The 21,759-nt window shown below is 40.1% G+C and overlaps 1 protein-coding gene across 2 annotated transcripts in view; it reads right to left on the reverse strand.

Annotated features, from left to right (window-relative positions):
* LOC306876463 (E3 ubiquitin-protein ligase ubr3-like) overlaps nucleotides 1–13,806 on the reverse strand; it is an 80,157-nt gene extending 66,351 nt beyond the window's left edge. For both annotated transcript variants that reach the window (XM_079427639.1, XM_079427638.1), the window contains exons 1-13: nucleotides 13,290–13,806; nucleotides 8,949–9,088; nucleotides 7,532–7,684; nucleotides 6,171–6,317; nucleotides 6,023–6,063; nucleotides 5,760–5,826; nucleotides 5,522–5,652; nucleotides 4,753–4,981; nucleotides 1,575–1,754; nucleotides 1,099–1,232; nucleotides 568–654; nucleotides 431–496; nucleotides 76–165 (exon numbers count right to left, since the gene is read on the reverse strand). In XM_079427639.1, the coding sequence (XP_079283765.1) occupies nucleotides 76–165; nucleotides 431–496; nucleotides 568–654; nucleotides 1,099–1,232; nucleotides 1,575–1,754; nucleotides 4,753–4,981; nucleotides 5,522–5,652; nucleotides 5,760–5,826; nucleotides 6,023–6,063; nucleotides 6,171–6,317; nucleotides 7,532–7,684; nucleotides 8,949–9,088; nucleotides 13,290–13,720 (1,896 nt within the window). In that variant the 5' untranslated portion in view covers nucleotides 13,721–13,806. The remainder of the gene's footprint in view (nucleotides 1–75; nucleotides 166–430; nucleotides 497–567; nucleotides 655–1,098; nucleotides 1,233–1,574; nucleotides 1,755–4,752; nucleotides 4,982–5,521; nucleotides 5,653–5,759; nucleotides 5,827–6,022; nucleotides 6,064–6,170; nucleotides 6,318–7,531; nucleotides 7,685–8,948; nucleotides 9,089–13,289) is intronic.
* Nucleotides 13,807–21,759: the final 7,953 nt, after the last annotated feature.

Genomic DNA, 21,759 nt, shown 5'->3' on the forward strand with positions numbered 1-21,759 from the left:
CACAATCAGATGCTCGTTTTCAGTTGATTTATTCTTCTCTAATCAATCTCATTATTCACCTTCATTGTGTATTACCTGTATCTGAAGAGGGTGAACCATGATCTTCATAAGCATCTCCTGATCTGGAAGCAAACTGTCTAAATCCAGACCTTGACACTTCACTCCCTGAAAAAACAGATCAGTTTATAATCATGCTCAAAAAATAAATAAAAAAAGGGCTTCAAACAGATCAACTGCTGGACCCCATTTAAAATCTGATTCTGGAGCAGCTCCTCGCAGAGAGTAAAAGATCAATACATCATTGATTAACTGTCATTGATTTTTTTAATGAATCTTGCACAGTTTTACAAGTAGGATTGACAAGTGATTGTCTTTGAGTGAGATGTTGAACTATTCACTCAACCGAACTTGAACTGTGTGTCAAGCTCACCTTGCTGAGGAACATGGCGTAGTATCTATGGAGAGGTAAATGAAAGGTCAGCTGGTTGAGGGCAGGCTGTGACAGAGAGAGAGTGGTTACTGACCAGTTCCACGTTTATCAAGACAGTGTAAAAACCAAGACTGTACCTCATCAACAAACCCAATGGCATCAAACCACATCTGAAGAGTTTCCAGACAGTACCGCACCACTGTCTTAGTGTACTCTTGGGTTTCCTGACAATACACAAGATGTTTAGTTCATACGCAAGCCTCTTTAAAACCTCTAATAAGGGGCTGTTCACACAGAATGCGATTTTGAATTCCACTGCGCTGCTTTTCCATTGGTTTTTTTAAATGTAAAAATGCAGGAGACAGACATGTTTGATCCCCGAACAAGTTTCATGTCTTTTGCAGCACCCTGCACATGACGCAGTGCTCTCCCACATTCTACTGCTTACATTTTGTAATGCAAAAATGTGTTCTGTGTGAATGGCCCCTAAAAGCAACCAAGATACATGTATCTATTGTACTACAACAACAATTGTAGAAGGCACAAACCTGCAATAATACATTCTTAAACACTAAAATAGAACTCCGTATGTAGCATCTAAAATGAGAGCATTTTAAAAATAAAAAGATGCTGGAGTGTGATGCATGTAGAGATGACTGTAGACTCACTTTCACTTTGCAGTGTGTCAGGAGACCCCACATGGGTTGAGCACAGGCCTCCAGCTCAGCTGCAAACGCGGCATAATACGTCTGAGACTCAAACTCCACGTGCTCATTCAGCTCTCTCTTATTCAGATTCATCCCTAACACAGAAAAAGGCACATAGAAGAAATCCATAACATCAGAGTGAATTATTGACTCACTGAGATCAAGTTTCAGCTGTAACATAACCTACATTGTACAGAGAGTTCTTTAATTTTAATCAACAAGCCTTAATGAATGCTTTTTACAATGTAGTTAGGATTTAAAAAAGACATCCAAGGCCAAGCCATCTTCTAAGTGCAGTCACAATATCGATTTTACAACAAAGCAAGCCTCTCATAACTCATTGCTTAATTAAGCAAACACGAATTCATTTGCATTTTGCTATTCATAGGACTGAAGGAAAAAAGCTATGAGTGCAGGATTTTCTCTCAGTTATTGACCTTGAAAGAAGGAGACGAAACTCATCCATAGCAGCAACAGAGAATGATCCTCCAGGAAGCGCTTGGCCACACTTTGGTGCGAGAGGATATTAATAAAATCACTAACTAAAGGCCAGTAGGTGTTATTCTTCAGAAGAGCTTCACCACAGTTCACCACCACGTGACGATTGTTCTCCTCATCTGTGACAGATTGAAGGCATTAAGACATTTAGTAGCCAGCAATCCAATACATTTGCAAACGGTGCATGGTATACACACTGCAGCATGGTAGAAAGCCATTTCGAACACAGCATACTAGGGATGCTCCGATCAGGATTTCTGCAGCCGATACGGAGTACTGATTTCTTGTCATGCTGATTGGCCGATACCGATGCTGATTCTGATGCTTCAAGCTTTATATAACATGTAATAATGTTATATAAATAATCACAAAAAATATTCTTTATACAGTATATTTTTTAATATGCCTTTAAAATGGGGTTTATGCATAGCATTATGTATATAAGGATACTTAATATAAGATAAAAATAAACCAGTTCTGTCAAACAATTAGCCACATCCAAAATAAAAGTTTGTTTACATTATATATGTGTGTACTGTGTATTTTTATTATGTATATATAAATACACACACAGTATATATTTTGAAAATATTTACATGTACATATTATATATACAGGTGCTGGTCATAAAATTAGAATATCATGAAAAAGTTGATTTATTTCAGTAATACCATTCAAAAAGTGAAACTTGTATATTAGATAGATCCATTCATTACACACAGACTGATATATTTCAAATGTTTATTTCCTTTAATTTTGACGATTATAACTGACAACTAATGAAAGTCCCAAATTCAGTATCTCAGAAAATTAGAATATTGTGAAAATGTTCAATATTGAAGACACCTGGTGCCACACGCTAATCAGCTAATTAACTCAAAACACCTGCAAAAGCCTTTAAATGGTCTCAGTCTAGTTTTGTAGGCTACACAATCATGGGGAAGACTGCTGACTTGACAGTTGTCCAAAAGAAGACCATTGACACCTTGCACAAGGAGGGCAAGACACAAAAGGTCATTGCTAAAGAGGCTGGCTGTTCACAGAGCTCTGTGTCCAAGCACATTAATAGAGAGAGGCGAAGGGAAGGACAAGATGTGATAGAAAAAAGCGTACAAGCAATAGGGATAACCGCACCCTGGAGAGGATTGTGAAACAAAACCCATTCAAAAATGTGGGGGAGAGTCACAAAGAGTGGACTGCAGCTGGAGTCAGTGCTTCAAGAAGCACCACGCACAGACGTATGCAAGACATGGGTTTCAGCTGTCGCATTCCTTGTGTCAAGCCACTCTTGAACAAGAGACAGCGTCAGAAGCGTCTTGACTGGACTGCTGCTGAGTGGTCCAAAGTTATGTTCTCTGATGAAAGTAAATTTTGCATTTCCTTTGGAAATCAAGGTCCCAGAGTCTGGAGGAAGAGAGGAGAGGCACATAATCCACGTTGCTTGAGGTCCAGTGTAAAGTTTCCACAGTCATTGATGGTTTTGGGTGCCATGTCATCTGCTGGTGTTGGTCCATTGTGTTTTCTGAGGTCCAAGGTCAACGCAGCCGTCTACCAGGAAGTTTTAGAGCACTTCATGCTTCCTGCTGCTGACCAACTTTATGGAGATGCAGATTTCATTTTCCAACAGGACTTGGCACCTGCACACACTGCCAAAGCTACCAGTACCTGGTTTAAGGACCATGGTATCCCTGTTCTTGATTGGCCAGCAAACTCGCCTGACCTTAACCCCATAGAAAACCTATGGGGTATTGTGAAGAGGAAGATGCAATACGCCAGACCCAACAATTCAGAAGAGCTGAAGGCCACTATCAGAGCAACATGGGCTCTCATAACACCTGAGCAGTGCCACAGACTGATCGACTCCATGCCACGCCGCATTGCTGCAGTAATCCAGGCCAAAGGAGCCCCAACTAAATATTGAGTGCTGTACATGCTCATACTTTTCATGTTCATACTTTTCAGTTGGCCAACATTTCTAAAGATATTTTTTTTGCATTGGTCTTAATTGATATTCTAATTTTCTGAGATACTGAATTTGGGACTTTCATTAGTTGTCAGTTATAATCATCAAAATTAAAGGAAATAAACATTTGAAATATATCAGTCTGTGTGTAATGAATGAATCTAATATACAAGTTTCACTTTTTGAATGTTATTACTGAAATAAATCAACTTTTTCATGATATTCTAATTTTATGACCAGCACCTGTGTGTGTATGTGTATGTATATATATAAAAATACATACATACATGTGTTTGTATTTATATGTACATAATAATATACACCGTATACACGCATATATTCTGTAAAAAAAAACTTTTATTTTGGATTAATCGTTTTACAGCACTAAAATAAATACAAATAAAATGGAGCAGTCTGACGCACCCCAAAAGTTTATTTAAACATTATCCAATAGTAAACTGTGGAAGACAAAATAAACATTTAATTTCCTAAAATTGAGAAGTCACTGAATAGGCTAGAATTGCTGAATAGAATAGAATTGCTACTGAATAGGCTAATATGGCCAAAATTTGTTTTATAAATAAATGTTCATTTAAAAGTAGCCCACGATCAGCGTATTATGTTACCGCTACCCCTTACGGCTCCGACGAGGTTGTGTTCCGTCCTCCACACGGTGCCAACTCATAAAAGACTATTTTTAGCCAAGCAGCGTGGAGAGGCACTTCAGAAACATGTCGCCGCACGGCTGGTATAAACAAGCATTGACTGAGTGGCCGCGATCAGCACCGATTCCCACGGAGCCGTAACGTGCGCAGATCAGCTCGAACATCACTGAATGTGCTGTTAAAAAGGAACCATCCATTCATCATATCATCATGCAAAACATACACGACGAATAGTGAATTTTTCATTGTTTCTCAAAATGTCATAGCATTTCCAAACCGGCGATGACATGACTGCGGCGCCAAATCATTTATGTCCCCACGCATCATGTACGTCCTCACACGTTGACGTCATAAAACTGCGATCGGTTTGTGAGATCAGCCAAGTGTAGTGAGTACCGATCGAGTCATAAAATGTGATTATCGACCAACACTGATCTCCAGCCGATCGATCAGAGCATCCTACAGCAGACACTGTGTTTGTTTTGTTACCTTGCAGTTCGCTCTTGATAAGGCAGCTCTCCATCATGTAGAGGAGCACAGTGACCATGATGTCCAGTAACTGGCACTCCTCTGTGACGTGCCTCGCCAGCTCCTCATTACTGAAGAGCTGCACGCTGATGTGAACGATGCGGTTGGACATGGTGTCCGACTCGTGACTCTTCATGAGGGTCTTCATGATGAAGGCATAGTGTTGTACAAATGTTTTAGTGAACGTGATCTGTGGCACAGGAGAAGGAATTCCACGTTAAATAAATAATAAAAATATTATTTAGAGATCATGGACCGGTTGCACGAGCTATACGTTATGTAGTGGTGTAAAGGGACATTAAGTTAAATTTACACACCATTACAGATTTGTAGATATTTGGATAAACATATTTGTTAGACTTAAAAGTTTTGCAAGTGAAAGGAAAAGTTTTGTAAAAAAAAAAGCATTGAAGTATAATTTTTCTCCTTTTTTTTTTTTGTCGTCTCTTAACAGAACAAACACTGAAGGTAAACTTCATATTATGCAACTACACATTACTTTATGGAGAGCTTACAACCTACTAGCTACAATCAGTCTTAACACATGGTGCAACAAGATAAAGTACAGTGTTGGTTACTAGTAGTTAAGAACATCTGGTACAACACTACTCATATGAACAAGGTCCAATATTAACACTCCCAAAGTTGCAGAGAGAATAACAATTGGAAAGAAGGCAGTACATTTTAATTTTGGATCCTGCATATGTAAGAGTTTAACAGCATTTAATACCTTGTAATCCTGATCTGGCAACATGTTGAGCAAAAAAGTGACCATCTTCTGTGGAAATTCATACTTAATAGTCCAAAACAATAACTCTTCTAAAAAACATTTATGTTTCAGGGTGTCCATTATGGATGGATCTAACAAAACAGGAAAATAGCAAAGAGATGTAATTGTTTTGTTACTACATTATTTGGGGAATAATGGTTCATGAAATTTAAGAATGATGAGATGCAATGGGATCTACCTTTGGTACTGCTACTGAGCTTCACTCTTTTCCTCTGGCCCACACCCTGCAGCCCATCCTGATCCTCCTGTCAAACAAAGACATGAACTGCTTTTAATTTGACCCACTCTTCTCAACAATGAGCACAGCTAAAACAATTCCCTTTCAGTGGCCAAAAAAAGAAGGCTGCATTCTCAACAATGACAAAGGGAAGACACACCCTGCTGTGCTCGTTTTGACTGGTTACTGGGTCACATTTTATATATCCCAGTCTGAGTGCCTACCTCTTTGCTCGAGTCTTCCAAACTGGCAGCAGCAGTAGCTCCTAAAATAATAACAAACATGAAGAAAAATATTGTTACCAAAGTTTCAAACATGTCTCTCCCTAATGACCAATCAGGAATAAAGCACAGAAGAGGCAGCAAGTGTTACCCAGTAGACCGAGCGCTCCTGCGCTAGCAGGAGTATCTGTTGCCCCAGCACCTGCTCCTTTCTCCTCCACTGACACCAGACCTGAACTCTTCAATGCTGACAAATACTTCTCATAATTCCTTTTTGCATAAACATTCGCCTCTTGACCTGTGGGTGCGGGACAATATAAAAGTGTGAACATGAAAATGAGTTTGTTTTTTGAGGATATTTTTAAAGGGGGTCATATGAAGTCTGAAAAAGAACAGAAAACATCTTCCTCAGACAAAAAAGCCCATTAAAAACTGCTTAATTAAAAATAGTTGAATTGATAAATGTTAAAAACCAAAATACATCAATGCATAAAAGTCAGTAACAACAGTTCAGAAATGTTAAGTAATAGGGAAGTAGGATATAGGATACAAAAATAAGGTTCTAAAAGGGGATTTTTGCAGCAGTGCCACAGAAGAACCATTTTTAAACAACCTCTCTGAACAGTTCTTAAAATAACAATTTGTTTAGCGTGGAGAACATTTTAATAAACTGAAGAAACTTGTTCCAACTTAAAGAAGCTTTTGTGGAAAAGAACCTTTATAGACTGTATGTGCTATTATCCTAAACATTTGTGACCCTGGACAACAAAACAGGGTCAATTTTTTTTAATTCACTTAGCTTCGATAAATAAGCTTTCCATTGATGTATGGTTTGTTAGGATAGGACAATATTTGGCAAAGATGCAACTATTTGAAAATCTGGAATTTGAATTCAAAGCATTGAGAAAAATCGCCTTAAAGTTGTCCAAACGCAGTCCTTAGCAATGCATATTACCAATCAAAAATTACTTTTTGATATATTTATGGTAGGAAATTTACAAAATATCTTCATGGAACATGATCTTTACTTAATATCCTAATGATTTTTGGCATAAAAGAAACATCATGTTACAATGTTACAAATATACCCAAGCTACTTATGACTGGTTTTGTGGTCCAGGGTCACAATTAGTTAACTAACAGAAAGTTGCCAAACATTGTAATGTTTATGGCTCCCAAAAAAGCCAAAGTTTAACAAGATCCATGATCATTGCACTTTTCCATGCAGTAAATATCAGTTTTTTTCATATTAGAAGAAGACAGCCAATCATAAAGGTCATTGGCATATATAGGTTTTTAATGGCATGGCAACAAAAACAGACTTTTTAATTGTAAGGGTGGGAGTGTGGAAATGGTCAAATAAATAAATAACCTGATAAATACAACCAAAAGGTAATTAAAAATTCAAATGGCTGGAAAAACAAAAACAAGATGCATGCAATCACTATTTGAACAACTTTCCTTTTTCCAGCTACACTACGGGCAATCCCAACACATTTCAGAAATACTCACCCATGCTCAGTTCTTTAAAGGTCTGCTGATTGGTTAAGATCTTGGTGAGAACAGTGCGCATGGCCCCACCCATCTTGGTGAGCTCTTCTAAGAAGGATATGTGCGGCTCTAACTGCTGCAGAACCTTCTGCAGATCTCTGTCAGCAGCCGACTCTGCCGGCACATGATAAGATATTTGTGAGTGACAAAATAAAGCAGCATGTGTTACCCCAGTGGGCACGATTAGCAGGCTCAGCCAGTACACGCCATACATAGGGCTAATATTATTCAAAAGCACAGGGAAAGCAATTGACCTTATTCATTGCTGGGGGTTTTTTAATATCCTAATTGTAAAAGCAAAGCAATAATTTTTTTTCCTGATCAGTTCATAAGCTGAATCCACTGAACCAGCTCCAAACTAAACATAGACCCCATGAAATGAAAATTTGAGCATTGTGGCTTTTAGTTCATCTCTATGAACTTTGAGGCAATCTAGTGTACAAATTAACAGAATAGCCTTTAGCTGACAAACACATTTAAAATACAGAATTTCTCCAAAAGGAAAATGGAAATAGTTACAGCAGTACATGTGCATTAAAAATGAATGAAGACTAACTGAGCAGTTTTGATTCCCATTAACTTCCATTATACAGACAAAATACAGGTAGACAATATGGATAGACATGGAAAATGAAAAATATGGAAGACAACGGGTACAGAAAACGCTTTGATCACCAACATTCTGACATAACTTGCTCACAAATAGATCCTCTGCAGTGAATGGGTGCCGTCAAAATGAGAGTCCAAACAGCTGGCAAAAACATCATTATAATAATCCACAGAAATATCTAATAATCATGTGAAGTGAAAAGCTGTAACAAACAAATCCATCATTAAGACGCTTTTAACTTAAACCATTGTATCCAGCTAAAATAGGAGTCCTCTATTCATAATATTGCTTTCTCCAGGGAAAAAGTTGTCTTGTCTGAATAAGGAGAGAAATATGCAGACCAAGAACAATTTACAATCCAAAACAGTTATCGGTTGATTTTGATGTGGGAGGACAACTTTTTAACTGGATAAAGCGTTATGTAGTTCGGACTCATATATGGGTCAGAATAAGTGATGTTTAAAATTAAACTGCCTTGATAGATTTGTTTTTTACAAACATGCAGCTTTTTACTTCACAAGATGTTAACTGATGTACTGTAGTGGTGTGGATTATTGTGATGTTTTTATCAGATGTTTGGACTCTCACTCTGACGGCACCCATTCACTGCATAGTCTTAAGTAGTGAACAAGTGATGCAATTTCTCCAAATCTGTTCCCATAAGGAAACAAACTCATCTACATCTTGGATATCCTGACGGTGAAACTTCCAACACATTTTTTTTTTTTTTTATATGAAGCATTTCTTTGTGTGATATGGTGTCCTCACCTGGCTCAGTGTAGCCGTCTCTCAGGTACTGAATGATAGTGATGATAAACCGCGGCAGCACCATCTCAGACATGAGCAGCAAATCCCGAGGGACTGATGGCACATTCTCTCCCGTTTTTAACCGATGCCTACTGCAAAACCTGTCACACAAGAGCATTTGAATCAGAATTTAACATGCCAAGCTGAGCTGAATTTGCTGTTTAGTGTACAAAAGTTATATTTTCATTGTAATAAATACAAATTAATTTACTGGAAAAAACTCCAGTCTTGCCTGTATTAAACATTTTAATCCTATCTATCTGATGTCTGAGGTTAGAGTCTGTTTTCATAAAGATCAATGGGTCGATGTACTACAGAATATAGAATTCTTCAGGTTTTTCACTAGCATAGAGGCGGTGTAGGAATAAAAGATCTGAGTTGATCATTATACAACAGTGTATTTTGCCCATTTGTTTTCATTGCTGAGAGTTCAATAATGGGCAGGGCCAAACCAGCCAGCTCAAAGGTGAAAAACAGACAAACATGCACTTAATATATATATTTTTTTTTAAATTGGGAATGCACTATTTATCCCATGAAGCAATGCAACACACACAATATAAAATATACATGCAATGTATACAATGGCATTTATAAGTCACTTCTAAATAAGCATAAAAACAATGCTCTTTATTGCAAAATGTTAGTACATATAGAAATATGCAAGTAGACTGGGAGTGTGGAGAGAAAGACTCAATTACACCAATTACAATGCTTCATGGGAGTCAGTGGCTGCTGCAGAGTTCATGTCTTGTGGTTTTCTTTTCCATGGTAACAGCAACTTCTGTGATTGGTCAATCTCTGTTCAGAATTATGGGTAGTGTATTTCCCTCACAAAAATACTGGCTATTAAAGTCACAGTGAAATGCAAGCAGTGACAGATATTTTCTTTCGCATTCTGACATATATCAGAGTATAAAGGCTTAATGAAAAAAAAAAAATGTAGAGTGAGGACTAAATTCTACACATTGGTTGTTGATTGGATTTTGAGATGTGGCTGTTCCGCTAAAAACATGGAGGCAGATGAATGACCAAATGGTTTTGGAGGGCTGAAACCACTGACGGAAACAGCAGCATTTAATTAGCACTTTTCGGGTGTCACGTTTTGACTTTGTCAGCATCTATTTTGTGCACACAAAGTGAATGAGCTAAAACACGTAAATGTCAGATGTGTACACGCTCGGGCTGGGTTGACAATATTAATTTTTGGACTTTAATTGATCTTCATTTTAATAAACCAATTTCGAAGCTTAAATCCCATTAGTCTAAGCTGTTTCTGATGTTAGAGCAAAATTTCCAAACATTACTTGTAGTGCTTCTCCCATCTAATAATTGCAATTGTTAGTTTTGATATGAAACATTTCACAAAACAGTTTTGACGTGTTCCAATGAGGTGTGATAGACTGCTTAAGCCGGCTCAGTTCAAGCAGTAGCAATTTTTGAGTCTCAATTTGATTAATTAATTGATTAAACTATTTTTGGTTAGCAGCTAAATGAAAACTAAATGAATGACAAAGCATTTCAGTGCATCGCTTATTTAATCTCTGGAACCCAACAGTGCTATTTTAGCATTTATAGCATCTGTCACGTCACATATTACTGATAACCTAAAGATTAAGCTGTAAGGACACACAGTAAATATCTTCTGTAAACTTGGCAGTAAACATGGCTAAGAAGACCATGGATTTTTTTTTATTTACATAAGAATAGAGATGACTGGGTCTAGTGACAGTCACTTTGAACCAGAAAGAACATGCAAGTAGTTTGACGTCACTCTCCAGAGCAAAAGCAAAAGTGTTAGCAGAGCTGATGTTTTCTCACACTACACTCCTTCCAAGAATAAAACTGCCAATATCCTCATTCCTGTACAGCAGAACACTCCGTGATAATTAAACCCTTTACTGATCAAATACAGTGAATCTTTTGAGCTCCAGCTGACAGCAGTCATATCCGGGCCCCATTTGTGAACCTCCACACGTCTGTCTATCTATCTCGCAGCACAAACCTTTAAGTGAAGGCCCTGTGCAGTGTGTAGTGTGAGAGGAGGAAGGGAAGAGACCTGTCACTGACCCTGTGGATGGGTTAAAAATAACCCAGACTGTGTCACTCTCTGTAAGGCAGTGATCAGGTGCCACAGCCCACTCTACACTATTAACCCCTATTCATTTCTGTGAAATTTCCTACACCATTTTTAGTGCATAAAATGCTGGAAATTCTGGTCATTTTTGACACCCAAATATTTTGTTGATTTGGAACATGTCTTTGGTGCCCAGAAACACCTATGGTATAAACCAAATTTCACTACATTTGAGGGCATTTTCGTTTGATATTCATACATGCTAATTCTGGAATGTCTAATTCTGGGGTCTGTGATCCTCAAAAATAATGCTCAACTAAAACACCTCTATAATATGATGCTGATTTAGAACATGCCAGTGTTTTCATTCTTTCTGTCTAGGTAGGCAGCAGCACACTAAGTTTGTGACAATACCCAAAATGGTGTCAATTCAGGATGGATATATGATTTGATTTCCCAATCAGCACGAAAGGCTGGACACATATGATGTGTCAGTGATATGATGCCCTAGGTAATCAGGTCACTAGCTTGAAAATGAGATGCACAAAAAAACAGCAGACTTAGAAACGCTGATATCCAGTAATCCTTAATTGGTGAGGCTGATCACTAAGATTTGAGACTATTATGCAAAAAACATTTGACGAGTCGGGATGTGCCTATATATGGTTTCCAAAAACAATGTCTAGGTAGACAGCTCATTAAGTTTAAGACTGTGATGCCCAAAATTTCTGCTTATTTGTGGTACTCCTATGATGCTGCTGAACCAGAATGCATCTATAATGTGATATCAACAAGCTACTGTTATGAGGACCAAAAATTGTGCTGATAATGATGACTAGGTAGACAGCATATATGGTTTGAGATTATTACAAATACTGCATATTTAGAATTCACCTAATATATCATACAACCAAAAAGTTGTATGGGTCTCCAATACTGCTGCAGATCTGGGACACGATTATCTTATGATCAGTGTTATTTTATCATCATTAATACACAATTATATTTTTGTTAATATTGTGAATTAGATTATATTTTTATTTTCCGTTTTTATTTTGGTTTTACTTTAATATTATGGTTTTAGTCATTTTGTTTGCCATTTTTATTATTTTAGAACTTCAACTTACACTAAACAAAAATGAAAAACGTTGCCTTTTTACTAGCTGACATAAAATGTTTACTTTTTAAAATGTATTTCAGTTAAGTTTTAGTTATAAGTTATTAATATAATCATCATCATCATAATTATAATAATAGGTCAAGAAAGGCAACTTTATGATATAATCCCCAAAAAAGCTTCTAGCTCTGGATGTGCCTATATCATAATTCACAAAAATTGTGAGTCTGTAGGTCTGGGACTATGACATTAAAAAACAGGAGTACTCTTTCGATGCCCAACATGCAACTGAACCAGAATGCACCTACCTATAAAAACTACAAAAATGCTGCGTATTTGGAACACTGCTGGAGAAATAAAAGTCTCCAAAGATTTCCATGATATGAATTCACCTACAGCATAACGCTATTAAAATGCTGTCTATGAAGTCATCACACCAGGCTGGAGACTATGACCCTTAAATTCTGCTGGTCATTTGTGACCCTCGACCACAAAACCAGTCATAAGCAGCAGCAGGTATATTTGTAGCAATAGCCATTGTAAGGGTAAAAATGATCAATTTTTATTTTATGCCAAAAATCATTAGGATATTAAGTAAAGATCACATTCCATGAGGATATTTTGTAAATTTCCTATCAAAACTTAATTTTTTGATTAGTAATATGCATAGCTAAGAGCTTCATTTGTACAACTTTAAAGGCAATTTTCTCAATATTTTGATTTCTTTGTACCCTCAGATTCCAGATATTCAAATAGTTGTATCTCGGCCAAATATTGTCCTATCCTAACAAACCATGCATCAATTAAAAGCTTATTTATTCAGATTTGAGATTTATAAATCTCAATTTCCAAAAATTGACCCTTATGACTGGTTTTCTGGTCCAGGATGACATTTGCGATATGCTTGTGTTATGATGCTCAATAATAATAATGTCGAGATTTACACATTATGATCTCCAGAAACGCTGCTGATTTTGGCTGCGCTTAATCGCCTATGCTACGACGCACAAATCTGCGGCTGGCTCGGGATGCGCCTAAACGCTTTCCGGGTAACAGCTCACTGATGGTTTGAGCCACAGCCCCTGTCAGTCTGTGAGTGTCTACTAACCCGCTCTCTCTCATCACGTTCCCGTCCCCGCAGTCACAGGCCCCGCCAGCCTGACTCCGGAACATGTTAAAATCGTGGCCCGTGTGATCGCCGTTATTGAAGCACTCCGCGCATAACGACATGCACGGCGAGATGCCGCAAGTCCGGCAGCGGTACGCCACGAAGTTGGCAGTCCACACCAGTCCGCAGAGGGTGGCGTTATCGTAGGACCGGACGGTCCGGCAGAAGTCGTCGAAGCCGTCGCCCCCAGCCAGCAGCCATTTACACCACTCCAGATCCTCAGGGTCCGAGCCCCGCTCCGCGTTTAGCACGCTATCCAGCAACTCCTGCAGTTGCCGCAGCCCTGAGCTGTTGTCGCTCCTCTTGAGGTCTGCTTTCAGATGGGCGGCGGTGGATTTCTTGTCCCGGCGCAGCAGCGACGCCGCCATCATGCGTTACGGGTTTGTTGTGCTCACTTTATTTTGGTTGTCTTGTTGCTGTGATCGCGGCGCTTCTCGCGAGATCTTGTTGCTACGGCTCTCTTGCGCGTCTCGCGAGAGTTGCGTGAGACGGAGAACTTTTTTTTTTTTTTTATTGAACACATTGAACAGAATATACATACACAATGGCGCTGACAAATATAAATCAACAAATATTAAGCAAGGCACATATACAATATAAATGCAAAGTACCAGTAAGTTTACACATATTTTGAGAAAATAAAATAAAATAAATAAATAAAAAATAAAAAGGAAGGGGTAGGGGTTTCTTCATTCCTCTTCAAATAAATCAATTTATCTTATTATTCCAACAAGTTTCTGGGCCTTTTTACTTTTAATATAGGCTATTCCAATATGGAAAGTAATTATAAAGTCTCTTTTGAAAACAGAAAAATAAGGTTTCGTTTTCATTCATTTGCATTTATGAAGAAAAAAATGGCCCAGAATTAACATTGTATTAATGAAAAAATCATTATTTTATCATCTAATAACATTCCAAACATAATGTGTTTTCTAACAAAATTGGGCCGTGAATTTTTGTCTCCAACCAATAAGACATATTTTTCCACAAAATTCTAGAATACATACAAAAAAAGAAAAGATGATCAGTTGTCTCTATGTCGACTTGACAGAAAGTACAGGCATTTTCTTCAAAGTTGAACCGATGTCACTCAGATGAGGGATATATGGCTACCGGTAAATATTTAGAAATGAGTTTCCTTTGCTTTAGGAGCCACTGGGAAGCTAATATACTGTGTTCGCAATTTTTTAATAGTCGGCTTATCATAAGCTTGTAAAATACTGTTTTGGTACAAGGATGTCGGATATAGTACAGAATTGAAACAAGCGCGAATAAGTTTGTTGGGAAGCATTGCTTTGAGATCATTACCATTAAAGAGAAGTGACGGGAGTTCACATGAACCATCTGGTATGTTAACAAAAGTATTTTGTACTAGATTTATAAAACTTTTTGGAATAGCATTTAATACACGCTTAAATTGTTTACGTTCACAGTGCAAATTGTATTTGAAACAAAAGTCACTAAAGGATAACAAACTCCCATCCTCGTTCATTAAATGAAAAACTGACCAAACACCCTTCTCAAGCCAATCAAGAATACATAGAGACTTATATCTAAATAAAATAAACCTATTGTTCCATATTGGGGTTCTGTGTGGAGTAAAATTGTGATTGTATAATAATTTCCAATATAGCAAGACCTGTTGGTGAAAGGTATATGATTTGATTGGTAGTCTGGAAACAGTAAAATCACATCTTAGTAGGAAATCAATTCCACCCAATTTTCTAAATAAACCTCTGGGAATCCAAAACCAAAAATTATTTTCATTTGCAATAAAACTTTTAAGCCATTTAACCTTCAACATAGCATTTATACAAGAGAAATCAAAGGCTTGTAATCCACCAGTCTTGAATAAGTTGTGCTCTCTTAATATAATGCACACGTTTTCTCCATATAAAGTTGAAGTTAATTTGGTTGATGGCATATAGCTCTATTAGAAATAGAAAGACAAGATGCAGGATATATACACCTAGCCAAACTCTCCATCTTAGTTACACAAATTCTACCAAAAATTGACAGATCCCGTTGCATCCAAGCATCAAGTCTGCCTCTGCATTCATTCCATCTGATCTGTCCCAAACATTTTGTTTTTCCATCATAATCTCTTCTTTAGAAACGTGTATGCCTAGATATTTAACACTTGACTTGATTGGGATATTATATGCAGTTTTAAAACATTCGGTGCTTCGGGCTTCTTGGATGAGCGGCCAAAGAGCTGACACACTCTCTCTGTTTAAATCTAGATTAAAGACACATCTCTTTAGCCAAGCATTCACATAATGCATCTCATAATCTTTTACTGCAATTATCAAATGCACGTTATTATTCTTTAGCTTGGGTTGAACAAATCATTTTTGCTTGGTTGAAACAGCAGCTACTCTAATTATATCTCTATTTGTTTCTTTGTTTCTGCTAGGAATTACACAAGCTTCAGTCTGGATCCAGAACACCTGAGAAGATGCCAACCCCTCAGAGGACCTCAGATGATGCCAACCCTGAAACAACATACAGAACTACCAAATTTTTGCTATAAGTTTGATTGCAACATATAATCGTTGACGTTAATAGTGTTCATCGTCTGTTTGATTATGTCAATAACTGATTATACCATACATTTCTGCCATATGTACATCAACTTCACATAGTTACCACTGATAAGCTACTAATAAATAAATATATTGTAGAAACTAAAATTTTTTGTAAAGCTGCTTTGCAACGATTTGTATAATGAAAAGCGCTATACAAACTTGAATTGAAAACCTTACCAATGTGATAAAAATGTATACCTTATATCGATTTATCACCATAAACAAAATTAAGCCTATTTTGGGGCTGTTTTGCACTGTGACATTACTTTGACACACATTCACGAGCACACAGAACAAAAACTAGAGTGGATTCTATAGCCTAAACACCTCTGATTGGCCTTTGTAAACCTTTGACACTGCTCAGAGCGCAAACAGAAATATGCACTGGATTATTTGCCAAATGTATTTTGACAATATCAGATGGGGCGCCATGTTCCCCTCTGAATGCATGTAATGTCTGTTTTGAGTGTTTAAATATCTGTTATTTAGGATAGTGCATAAATCACATTGTGTCCATATGTTTCATTCTGATTTCTAATAAAGTTTTGACGCTTGAAATTTTGTTAGATTGGCTCGATTAATTAAAGTATTAAATTGACAAATGTCCAAATGCAATCGTGTGTAGGCTCTATGATTAAATTGGCTGTTCAAATAAGCATTATACAAAGTCGCTATACAGACACACAAAAGTGGAACAGTTCTGCCGTTTAGCAGTATTGTAATTATCAAATCATTTTTACCAATTTTACCAGTGAAGCGAATTTACCAGTGATGGCATTAATTACGGGTCAATTTTTTTTACTACATTATCTGCCTCTCCTGCACTATCAAGCCACCTGCATTATAGCTGTCACCGTTCAAATGAATGCATGTTCAGACCAACTAAAATAAAGTTGGCTGCAATAAAATTCAGAATTATTCCATCACAAATCTTTGAATAAGTAAAATTGGCATTGTCTGTTTTTATAACTATACAACATTACAATAATTTTCCATCCTCTTCTCTTCCTCCTCTTCCCCCTCCTTTTTTATTTTATTTTATTTTTTGTGGTTCAATAGCGTGCTCTTGTAAGAAAGTAGCTGTGGCCAGAATAGATTTTCAGTCACCTCTGCTTAAATCTAATCTTTTTTGTGTGAATTTTTGCTGATGAGCAGGTTTGAGGTTACAGGCCTGCTGTAAATCTGGGATGATCTTTGCAGAACAATACTGGATCATGTCAAATCGTCAACAGTAAAATTGGGATATTGAGAAATCCACGTACAAAGAACAAACTAACTAATCACTTAAAAATGACTTACAACTGAACTTTATTATAAAGTGTTAACCAAATAATGCAACCCCCCCACCCCCCGGAATCCATGAGACCCACCATTTTTTGAAACATCTTGAGGGGGCGAGAGGCTCCTATTTTGAAAGTGGCCGCGAGCTGCTGTATAGCCAGTGCACGTTCTGGCATGACTGTTGCCCTCATTTGGGCTGAGTCGAAAACTGCTCCCAGGAACAATATCCGTTGTCTGGGAAACAGAGCGCTCTTGGCAAAACTGACCCTGAGCTCCAGGCATTCTAAGTGGCTGAGGAGAAGGGACCAATGAGATAGTAGCTCGCCCTCTGACGAGCCCTCAGACGAGCCAGTCGTCGAGGTAATTCAGAACGCAGATTCCCATCTGTCTTAGAGGAGAAAGAGCCACATCCATGCACTTCGGAAAAGTGCGGGGAGCTAGGGACAGCCCGAATGGAAGGACCATGTATTGATATGCCACTCCCTTGAAAGCAAATCTCAAGAATCGTCTGTGATGGGGGGCTATCTGGATGTGAAAGTACGCGTCTTTCAGATCCATGGAAAAAAACAGTCCCCTGGGGCATACTTGCGAGAGGATCTGTTTCAAAGTAGTCATCCTGAATGGCCGTTTCATAAGGGTGCGGTTCAGGTATCTGAGATTTAGGATGGGCCGAAGGCCGCCATCCTTCTTGGGGACAAGGGAGTAACGGCTGTAAGCTCTGAGCTGGGGGAACCATTTCTATGGCTCCTTTCTCCAGTAAATCCATCACCTCTGCGCGCAGGTCGTGTGCATCCTTGCTCTGAACCAAGGTGGGAACCACACCGTGGAACCGCGTGGGTCTTCGAGCGAACTGAAGTGTATAACCTCATTTTATTATCCCCAGAACCCAATCTGACACTCTGGGGATGGCCTGCCAGGCCCTGGCCTATGTGGTAAGGGGTTGGATTAGTTCGGGTGGTAACCTGACACTCATAATAAGTGGAAGAGGAAATTTGCTCTTTTTTTGAAAATGTTTGTGTTTTATTTTTCCCCCTATAACAGCGGCTGGTTGTGTGTGTGCTTTTTGAATGTGCCCAGTGTTCACAATGGAGTTGATCACAAACACACTGCTGTCAGCACCCAGGGCTGAACGGGGTGCTTGGAGGCACAACAGAGGCTTCTTGGGGGGTGGTCCGGCTGCGGCGAGACTTGGCCCCCTCCTCTTCCAGTCCTGCAGATCAGGAGGATGCCTGAGGCGCTGGGTCCAGCGCTATCTTGGGCCCGGGGTCCCTGACGCTTAGGAAACTGATAGCACCTGACAGAGCGGGAACACTGACGAGTCTCAGGCTTGGGTGCCCTCTGGGTGGCAGGAGGCACAGGCTTTGTGGGCTGCTGAGTTGGTGCTGACTTTGGGCAACTAGAAGTAGCCGTAGAGCTGGAGTGCTTCGGAAGAGTCGCATGGCCTGTGACAACTTCTGTGCAGCAGTGAAGCGCTCGGCGAATTCCTCAACCACAGGTCCGAAGAGGCCAGTAGGGGAGACCGGAGAGGCCAGGAAGGGACCTTGTCAGAATCCTTGATCTATGGCAGCGTCAGCCATAAGTGGCGCTCTAGCACCACTAGACGGGCATGGACAGGCTCTGGCAGGCTTCCTCACCATTGGCTCGCGCAGCACTTCTAGTTTTTAATTCACTGCATGAACCAACGGCCGTGCAGTTACACTGTGTTATTGAAAAGGCTTCAGTCATCAGAGAAAAGCCTTTTTTCTCCTGAACTAAAGCCTTTTTTCAATCACGCAGTGAAACTGAATCAAAATGAATCAATGGCTCGGCAGCAGAGCTGCATGACCCTATGGCGACAAAGCCTGCCAGAGCTCGCCAGAATGGGCGGAGCCATCTGGCTATATAAGCAGGCGTTCGCCACAGGATCCTCAGGTTACTTTGACTGAAGCGACGACTGAGTCGTGCAGTAACCGAGTATGTTGCCTGGCGATACTTCACTTGTACTGCGTCTTGTTTAAAGACGCTATGGGAACCCAGTACAATCCCGCCGTGCTATGGCATTCAATGGCCATAGGGAAGCATAAAATATTCTCCAAGGCTAAAGCGGGCTAAACTCACAGAGGTTGCGCCCGGCCTGGGTAATCATTCCAGAGGACTCCCTGGGCTGAAAGCATACAAGCAAACCAACCAGAGAGCTTGAGCGTGTCACGGTCAAGGACTCTCTGTCAGAACTGTTCGCACAACGCAAGTTTGTACCCACTTAAGCAGAAAGCACTCTGGCCTACAAGGCCGGTATGTCCATCTTATAAAACCTATCAAATGTGGACGGCGAGGCCCAGCCGGCCAACGCATATATTTCTGTAATGGACACACTGCTAGACCAAGCCCGGGAAGAGGCAATGCCTCTAATTGAGTTGGCTCTTACTCCCACGGGGCATTGTAGGCCCAAAGAAGAGTATGTTAGAGCAATAGCGTCAATTATCCATTTGGAAAGTCTCTGATTCGTGACCGGAGAGCCCTTGGTGCAGCCGCCGAAGCATACAAAGAGCTGTTCCTACTGCCTGAAAGGGGTAGAAAGGGGCTCAATATAAACTTCCAATGCCCTGACGGGACAGAGTAAATTCAACTCTTGGTCTTGCTCCAAAGGAGGAAGTGCCGATAGAGCTATTACCTATAATAGCTATAAGAGTCAGCTATTACTGACTCTCGACGGATGCTCTGAACTGAGTCGAGAGCACTTTGGGTATGTAACCATGAATTGGTTTCAGGATGACTTTAGAGTTGCTGGGCCCAATTTCAAGGCAGGAGAGGCTCACAGAGAGCGCCTGCAGATTTCCCAAATGCTTTACCGATGCTAACGCAGAGCAGAGCTAACACAGAGTGGTTTTTAGCATCAGGGAATGAAAGTCAATGGACTGTAGCGGCTCAAAAGGAGGGCTCTTCAGAGCTCTCAACACGAGGGCAGATCCCATGTAGGGACGGTGATGGGGCGAGGCGAGGCGGGTTGAGTCCCCTAGACCCCTTCAAAAAACAAACAACTAGGTTGTTCCTGCCCACCGATTGGCCAGCTATAGGAGCGGGAGAAGCTGCTATGGCTGCTACATAGACCTTGAGCGTGGAAGGGGAACGACCATCATCCAACAGCTCTTGCAGGAAGGACAATATCAGAGAAATTTGGCAAAAAATTGGGTCTGCGCCACAGGCCGTACACCAGGCGGAGAAGACAGACCATTAAGGGCATAGAGTCGTCTCATCAGCTCATTTCCAGCTCAATGACTCTCGACGGATGTGGCAGGGACTGAGGACCATCTGTGCCTTCGGAAACAAATCCTCCGCAGAGGTGAGAGCAGATCCGTTGCTGGCCAACGAGTTAGGCACCTTCTTCGGCCGCTTCGATTGCAACGGCGGCAGCACGTCTCTGCCGTCCAGCGCGTCAGGAAGCAGCAGGCAGAGCAGCGATGACCCTGTAATCACCGTGTCAGAGGATAAGGTTCGGAGGGCACTAAAGAAAGTGAACGTCAGGAAAGCAGCCGGACCTGATGGGATAACCAGCCGTGTTCTGAGGTCCTGCGCTGATCAGCTCGCTGGTTTGTTCACTTCTATCTTTAATAAGTCCCTTGCTACCTCCGTGGTTCCCACCTCATTTAAAAAATCTGTCATAATCCCTGTGCCTAAGAACAATAAACCCTCTTGCCTGAATGACTATCGCCCAGTTGCCCTCACATCTATAGTCATGAAGGTTTTTGAGAGACTTGTAAAGAGCCACATTTGCTCCTCCATACCTGATACTTTGGACCCTCTTCAGTTTGCCCAAACAGATCTACGGACGATACCATCTCTCACGTCCTCCACTCTTCCCTCACACACTTGGACAGCAACAACGGGAATTATGTAAGGGTGCTATTCATTGACTATAGCTCAGCTTTCAACACTATAGTCCCCATCAAGCTGGCATCTAAACTCACAGACCTCGGCCTAAACTCCTCACTCTGTGACTGGATTCAAGACTTCCTCACTGACAGACCTCAAGTGGTGAAAGTTGGCCAGTTCACCTCAAACTCCATCACCCTGAATGTAGGAGCCCCACAGGTCCTGTGTCCTGAGTACCCTGCTCTACTCTCTCTACACGCATGACTGCGTGTCCTCTCACAGCTCCACATCTATTATCAAATTTGCTGATGATACTGTGGTTCTGGGCCTCATCTCCAACAATGATGAGACCGCATACTTGGATGAGGTAGAGAGACTCACATCATGGTGCCAGGACAACTGTCTCTCTCTGAATGTGGGGAAAACTAAAGAGCTGATCATGGACTTTAGGAAGAGACAGCAGCAGCCCTACACTCCTCTTATGATCAGTGGAGAGGGTGAGTAGATTCAAGTACCAAGGTGTAAACATCTCCGAGAACCTGACTTGGACTACACACATCCAAACACAGGTTAAGAAAGCCAGGCAAAGACTGTACCATCTGACCCATTTCAGGGTCTCACCAGCAATCCTGAAAACTTTCTATTCAGGGACCATAGAAAGTGTATTGACTCAGTGCATCTCAGTGTGGTAT

This window comes from Barbus barbus (genome assembly GCF_936440315.1).
Source record: "Barbus barbus genome assembly, chromosome: 10".
NCBI lineage: Eukaryota > Metazoa > Chordata > Actinopteri > Cypriniformes > Cyprinidae > Barbus > Barbus barbus.